General features: G+C 46.9%; 2 protein-coding genes across 2 annotated transcripts in view; one reads left to right on the plus strand and one right to left on the minus strand.

The window, feature by feature from the left end:
• Positions 1-170, plus strand: part of T265_02308 (hypothetical protein) — a gene marked incomplete at both ends in the record, with an annotated part of 4685 nt that extends 4515 nt beyond the window's left edge. The window contains one exon of the mRNA XM_009166522.1: positions 104-170. Within this exon, the coding sequence (XP_009164786.1) occupies positions 104-170 (67 nt within the window). The remainder of the gene's footprint in view (positions 1-103) is intronic.
• The window catches only part of T265_02309 (hypothetical protein), a gene marked incomplete at both ends in the record, with an annotated part of 38333 nt that extends 36139 nt beyond the window's left edge, over positions 1-2194 (minus strand). The window contains one exon of the mRNA XM_009166523.1: positions 2167-2194. Within this exon, the coding sequence (XP_009164787.1) occupies positions 2167-2194 (28 nt within the window). The remainder of the gene's footprint in view (positions 1-2166) is intronic.
• Between the last annotated feature and the right edge of the window lie 4962 nt (positions 2195-7156).

Raw genomic sequence — 7156 nt, forward strand, 5'->3', positions numbered from 1 at the left:
GGAGCTCCAGAACGCGTCAGAAATTCCAGAAAGTTATAGCCGCTTACGCTATATATACGAAGCGCTGTACAACTGTTCCTGATTTCGTTTTGGGCGTTAATAGACCTTTTGCACCTTTGGTGTTTGTTTTGACGTGGACGCTAGCTTGGGAGGCTCAGACCGAGAACTAAGCTGAGGAAAATACAGTTGCAACACAGAACTAACTACTGAAGTCCCTTTTGGACAATACATCTTACGACGTTGACTCTTACTGAAAGGCACCGTCCGTAATGTCCGCTCGAGATCGCTCAGTTGTTACTAACCAGAAGATTCGTAGTTCGAACCGAAGCTTTGCATCTCGACTGCTCCTGAGTGGGGTTGGGCGACCTGGCGATATCTCATACTTCGTACTTCCTTCAGGTAGCATGGCAGCCAAGCACTTGAAAGGTGTTACAGCTGGACTGTTATTGTTATCACTACTCTCCGCAGCCCTGCATGATACTGAGCCCTGTACCTGTGGATTAACAGAACCAACTAGATATTTACACTACATCTCGATAAACTGCTCTAGGCTCGGAAACGCGTTCCTCGTGGCAGGAGTACAATACTCCTCGGCAAACTGTTGGACTTCAAGTAAGAAAGCATATTCACGGATCGAGAGTCTTCGTAGCTCCAGAAAGCTGAAGGGATGGAGGATATGGAAAACTCTGGGAATGTGCTTAAAGCATTCCCATGGATACGCACATCTGATCCAAAGATGCCTTTGGTGAGCGAAGTGGTCACTGATAACAGCGGCTCGCTTATTTTTGAGAAAGAACTCAATTTTTAGACCGAACACTTTCAAGACCAATTCAACTAGCCGGATGCTGTCGGTCAGTCAAATTTATGGGGGGCAGCGCATTCATAGACAGTGAATTTGGAGCTCCCGACGGCGTCCGAAATAAACGAGTGCTTTTTATCCTTCAAACATTACCGAGCTGCTGGCCCTGACGAACTCCCACTCTGTTCAAAGATGGGAGCGAGCTTCTTAATGGGTGCTCGTCTAACTTCTTTGCCTTCATCTAAAAGAGAGGGGGCGAAATAGCTCAGTGGTGAGGGCGCGAATTTACTGACCAAACTCTGCATCTCGATTGCTCCTCTTTAGGCTTGGGTAACCTGGCGACACCTCAGTCCTCGTGCTTGCTTCGGGTTACATCAAAAGGATGTAAGAAAAGCGTTCAGCCGTAGCCCCCTTCCGGTGCCTAGCTGCCATGCCACCCGAAGGAAGCACGAGGGCTGGGATACTGCCAGGTTGCCCAAGCCTAGATAGGGGAAGTCGAGTGGCGGAGGTCGGATTCGAACCACGGACCTTCCGGTCAGTAAATTCGCGTTTTAACCACTTGGGCCATCTCGCCCCCCATCAAAAGGATGTAACGGCTGAATGACCATTCTCACGAAGGTACATGAAGAGGGGACCCAACTAAGACAGACGGAATTCCGGCTATTAACTGGGTGTGTTGACCACATCTTCCCACCCTGTCAAGTGTTGCGGCATGCGTGCGTGAAGGTGCCGTACAATCATGATGTTTCTTGACTTCAAGAGTGCGTCCAATTTTGTTGACCGGTTATTGCTCAACACTTTCGTGAATATCATGTGCTGTTTCTATCCATATACTTGTGGGCGCGTGACAATGTATGAGGAGCCCTTCCAAAGCTTCTCTACAATCAGTGGTGTCCGGAAAGGGTTTGCATTCTATCTTTTTTGTTTACGTTCGTTAGTGATGAGATGATGAGACGAACAATGGAAGTTCTTCGAAACCCCCAGTGTTTACATTTCCCCGAGCGAGAACCTTTTCGACATTGAATATGCAGACAACATTGTTGTCACTTCCCGAAAGATAGCAGGAAGCGCAAGCGTTACTTGAAAAGCTGACTAAAATCATCTAGTCCTTCCGCATGTGCTTTGTGCCCACGAAGTGCAAAGTCATACTGCGAGACACTACAGTCTTTAAACAGGTTTTTGAGAATTCAGTGAGTAACACTGGAGATTGTGGAGCACTATCTGTATTCAGAAGTTGCATTAGCTTTGATGATAGTGTGACAGGTGGGATGAGCGCACGAATCTCAAAGGCCAGAATTGCTTCTGCCGATTTGCTACATTTTTGACACCATAAAGGTATATCGCTGGGTCTTGAAGGACACATGTACCCGCGCGTTTTATATGGACGTAGGCCATTTCGGTCGGGGGTCTGAGACGTCATCAGGTCTTTGACCACCGATATCTTAGTAATTGAGACGTTTAGAAAGAGTCCGAGAACGAGTTAGAACAGAGTCCAGGTTTTCGAGGATAAGCAACGTTTTACTTGTCTACGAACAAGTGTACATGAGCTGAAATGTACATACAAAAGTTCGGTACGAGTATATATGGTAAGTATAAGAATAAGCACACAAAAATCACGACATTCACCCCGACAGTGTTTGAATAGGCACATATGAGCTGACGTAGACAGGAAGTGATGTGCTGAATCAAGCTTCTCTGTTCCTCAAACTATAAGGATGAATTCGTCGCTGTTGTTCTAGAATCCCAGGATAACTCGGTTGGTGTTCGGAGGACGGTACTGAAGAAGATTCAGATGATTGAGAGCTATCGGGCTGACGTCCGGTTAGTTCAGTCGTATCTGGGTGTTCAGTATCTTCGTTGGATTCAGACAGATTGAGAACCTTGTCAGTCGTATTCTGAACCAATGGGGCTAGATGGCGAAGGGACACGATTTCGACTCTTCCGCCTCGATGAGCAATGTGTGCGTAGTGTGGGTTGCAGTTCAGGAGGTCAACTTCTACTAGTGGTTGGTACTTGGATGACCTATCACCTCGTTGTAGCAGAACTGGACCAGGGGTGGTCAACCAAGATGGCAACGATATTCCAAATGTTGAGCGACGTGCGTATTGGAACAAACGTTCGTGTGGAGTACAGTTGGTGACTGTACATAACAATGATCGGAGGCTGTGTAGAGCATCAGGGAGTACTGATTCCCAACGGGAAGGCGGGAGATTGAGATTTCAGCGCTAAGCTTATTGTTTTCCAGAGAGTACCGTTGAGACGCTCAACTTGACCGTTACACTGTGGATTATAAACTGATGTATGACTCGTAGCAACACCTTTCTCCAGAAGAAAGCTATTGATCTCAGACGACATGAACGATGAGCCTCTGTCGGAATGGATATAGACTGGCATTCCGAACAAACAGAAGATCTGTGTGAGACAGTCAATCACAGTTGCCGAGGTCATATCCGCACACGCAAATGCAAATGGGAATCTAGAAAACTCGTCAATTATTGTGAGTAAGTAGCGGTTGCGTGTATTAGATGGCAGAGGGCCTTTAAAGTCCAAACTCAGACGTTCAAAAGGTTGTGTTGCTTTAATGAGTCTACCAGAGGATTTCCAGAATCTCGGCTTCAGTTCAGCACACACTTTGCAGGAGGAAATGATGCGCTTGACATCGTCGACGGTGTAGGGGAGATTCTTGCAACGCACAAAATGAAACATACGGGTAATGCCTGGATGGCAGAGGGAGTTATGGAGCTCTCCGAGTTGGTTATTGCTCCCCGTGGGAGCACATACGTTTCGTGACAGAGTGTCTGCGCCATGATTGTCCTTGCCAGGCCGGTATATGACATCATATTTGTACTCGAACAGCTCAATCCTCCATCGTTGTATCTTGTCGTTTTTCACTTTACCCTTCTGTCCACCGTCGTACATGAATGTGACTGAACGCTGATCGGTGATCAGTTTGAAGGGTCTTCCGAGTAGATAGTGCCGCCATTTCCTGATGGATTCAACGATAGGTAGGGGAAAAGTTTTATTCTTTACCAGTTTGTTGATTTTGTCGGAAAATGAGGATATCCAATGAGCATAATATGCAAACATACCGATGATACGTTGCATTTCCGTGGTAGTACGCGGAAGAGGTAACTGACGGATGGGTTCCATGCGTTCAGGGTCTGGTCTAATGACACCCTTTGAAACCTCATAACCTAGGAGGCGGATAACTTTTGAAGAAGTGACTGTTTTGTCATCATTAAGAGTGATCCCATACTTCCTCGTAGCTCTCAAAAACGACTGGAGATTGAGATCGTGTTCCTCTTGGGTCTTGCCACAAATAGTCACATTGTCTATGTAGGCATACGTGCTTTTCAGCTTTTCAGTCGTAATGATATTGTTAATAGTTCGCTGAAAACACCCAACCCCGTCTGCGACACCGAAGGGCATGCGACAAAACTGAAACAGACCACCAAATGCTTCGAGTGATGTAAAGGGTTTGTCGGATGTAGAGATGGTGACTTGATGGTAAGTAGACAAGAGGTCTAATGTACTATAGACCTGGTAGTGCGAAATTTCCTCAGCCATTTTGTCCAAGCGTGGCAGAGGGTAAGCGTCCGGATATGTGAACCGGTTGATAGGTTGGCTGTGGTCACCAACCATCCGGTGTTTGTAATTGATACTCTTGGTGACCGAAACCTGCGCTCTCCAGGGAGACGTTGACGGTTCGATGATGCCTTCTTGCAATAAGCGGTCAACTTTGGCGCAAATGTATTTTTCATCATGCGGTTGATGCCTTCTTGATTTGGTTGCGACAGGCTTGCAATCCGGAGACAAGTTGACGAAAAGTGATGGTGATTTAACGTTTACAGCCGTCAGGCCGCAGATGGTGAGCGCATCACGATCCTCGCCGAATGGAATTTCTACCTTGCCATGTAAACCTAAAAAGTCGTGCCCAAGTAAAACGTCGGTGCAGAGGTTTGGCATTACAAAGAGCTTCAGTTCATTGCGTGAGGTATCTCTGTATCGGACAGAAACACAAGCGTACCCAGTCGTCCGACAGGATAGGGATGTAGACGCCATTGTGACGACTGAGAAAGTTGGATAAATTTTCCAATTATGCAGTTTCACGACCTTAGCGTTAATGAAACTGCAAGAACTCCCTGTGTCGACCAGAGCACGGAGAGTGATGCCATTGACTTCGATAGTTGCGATGGCATGCGCCAGGCAGGTAGGAGCTGCTGCAACGAATAATGACGATAAAGTAGGCTTTGTTGTACAACTTGTGTGGAACTTGGAGGTATTTTTTGAACGGCACACGCGGCGGAAGTGACCGCGTTTACCACAAAGATTGCAGACGGCTTCGCGAGCGGGGCACTTTGGACGAGGATGTGCATCATAACCGCAGAAATAACATGTCTGAATGGATTTTACAGCAGCAGTGGTGGGATCAACACGCAGTTCGGGATTCTGTGAAATGGGTGGAATCGTAGAGCAAGATATGGGTTCGTTACTAACATATGACTGTGACTGTTTGTGAGCCAATTCGAGGGACCTAGCCAGCTGATATGTTTGGTCCAGAGTGAGTTCGCTTTGTGCTAGAAGCTTCTCGCGGATGGATGTGGACGCCAGGCCATTAATTATAGCATCACGCACGCACTCATCTTGATATTCAGTTGCAGACACAGATTTAAACTCACACTCTTTGGCTAATGATTTCAGTTTTTGTACGAACTGATCGATATCTTGTCCACTCTCCTGTTTGTAGGTCTGTAGCAGGTAGCGTGCATATATGACATTTTTTGGACGGACATATAATTTCCGTAACGTGGCGATTGCAGATTCATAGTCGGTGTGATCAGCAATGTGATCGTATACTAATGGATCCACAAAGTGGATGAGAGTTTCAAGTTTGTCGGGTTTAGAAGATTCGACGGTTTTCAGATAGGTTTCGAAGGTACGAAACCAGTGATTCCAGCGTTTTGCTGCATCTGCGGAGTTTGGGTCAGCGTCGAAGAACCGAGGTCGTAGTTGCGGGTCCATTGTGTTCTTAGACAAGTAAATTGAGACGTTTAGAAAGAGTCCGAGAACGAGTTAGAACAGAGTCCAGGTTTTCGAGGATAAGCAACGTTTTACTTGTCTACGAACAAGTGTACATGAGCTGAAATGTACATACAAAAGTTCGGTACGAGTATATATGGTAAGTATAAGAATAAGCACACAAAAATCACGACAGTAATATACCTGGTGTCGGATGGAACCATCGAATCCGCAACGAGGTATCGGTGGGCTAGTTCTTTGTGAGACAGGCGTTACTTCACTCAAACGGTACACTTAGCATTGCTAGCTTAGGTGGCTGGTCATGTGTTACGCATCCAGAGTTACCGCGATGGGACAGCAGCCACTTGTTAAGGGTGATGTCCTAACTAAGTAAAAATAACCGTTCAGCTGTAGTAACCTTTCGGTGCCTAACTGCGGTGCCACCCGAAGGTTGCATGGGGGCTAGGATACCGCCAGGTTACCCAAGCCTAGACGGGAAGTCGAAAAGCAGAGGTTTACTTCGAACCACAGACCTTCCGGTCAGTAAATTCGCGCTCTAACCACTTGGGCCATCTCAGGCCCAGCCAAGTCATTGAATTTATGTTGTTTTCTTTCTTTGGGAGGGCAAGGGCTGCTAGGGCTATACGGTGGAAGCAACAACTTTGATGCAGGGTCACCAATGACTGGTCACTAGCTTCCTATTTGTCTCGTCCCGGGGTCACCATTCGAGGAGGTGCCAACTCATAAACCAACCGCATATGGGTTATTTCCATCCGGCACGTGATTAGGCGAAGTGGATTCTGCGAACCAAGCTTCATCACTTTTATCGGTAAAGTTCTAGGTTGTAAACGGGCTGAGATATTTCCAGGGTGCCATAATCTTGACGAGAGGACGATTAGGGCCCTCAATCACAGTTTGTCTCAAAAGCTTAACCACAAGGCAGTGGTGATTGGCTTGAAGCTAATCGGGTACCCGAGGTTGTAATGAGCAAATTGCCAGAATTTCCAACCTGGAGGATCGGANTGGAGGCTCGGAAGAGTGTGTTTGCCAGACTTCTATCCACTGACTAGCTTGGTATGGAAGACTCTGTGGATACTGAATCCGCTTCCTCCAGTACATCCAATAAGTTACTGTGGTACACAAACTGTGGTACTCCCTTAAAATCGATGTATACTGTGTCTCCGAAACACGCATACAAGACCCGAGCGTGGCTCTGCATCTCAGAACGCCAAGGATGAACTCAGCTCTCTCACACTTCTCCCTCCGTGTGTCCGGTGACCCCGAAGCAATGACTCGTGGAATATATGGCGTGGGAGTTGCACTCAACCCCAGAGCTGA

Source organism: Opisthorchis viverrini, assembly GCF_000715545.1.
Source record: "Opisthorchis viverrini unplaced genomic scaffold opera_v5_28, whole genome shotgun sequence".
Taxonomy (NCBI): Eukaryota; Metazoa; Platyhelminthes; class Trematoda; order Opisthorchiida; family Opisthorchiidae; genus Opisthorchis; species Opisthorchis viverrini.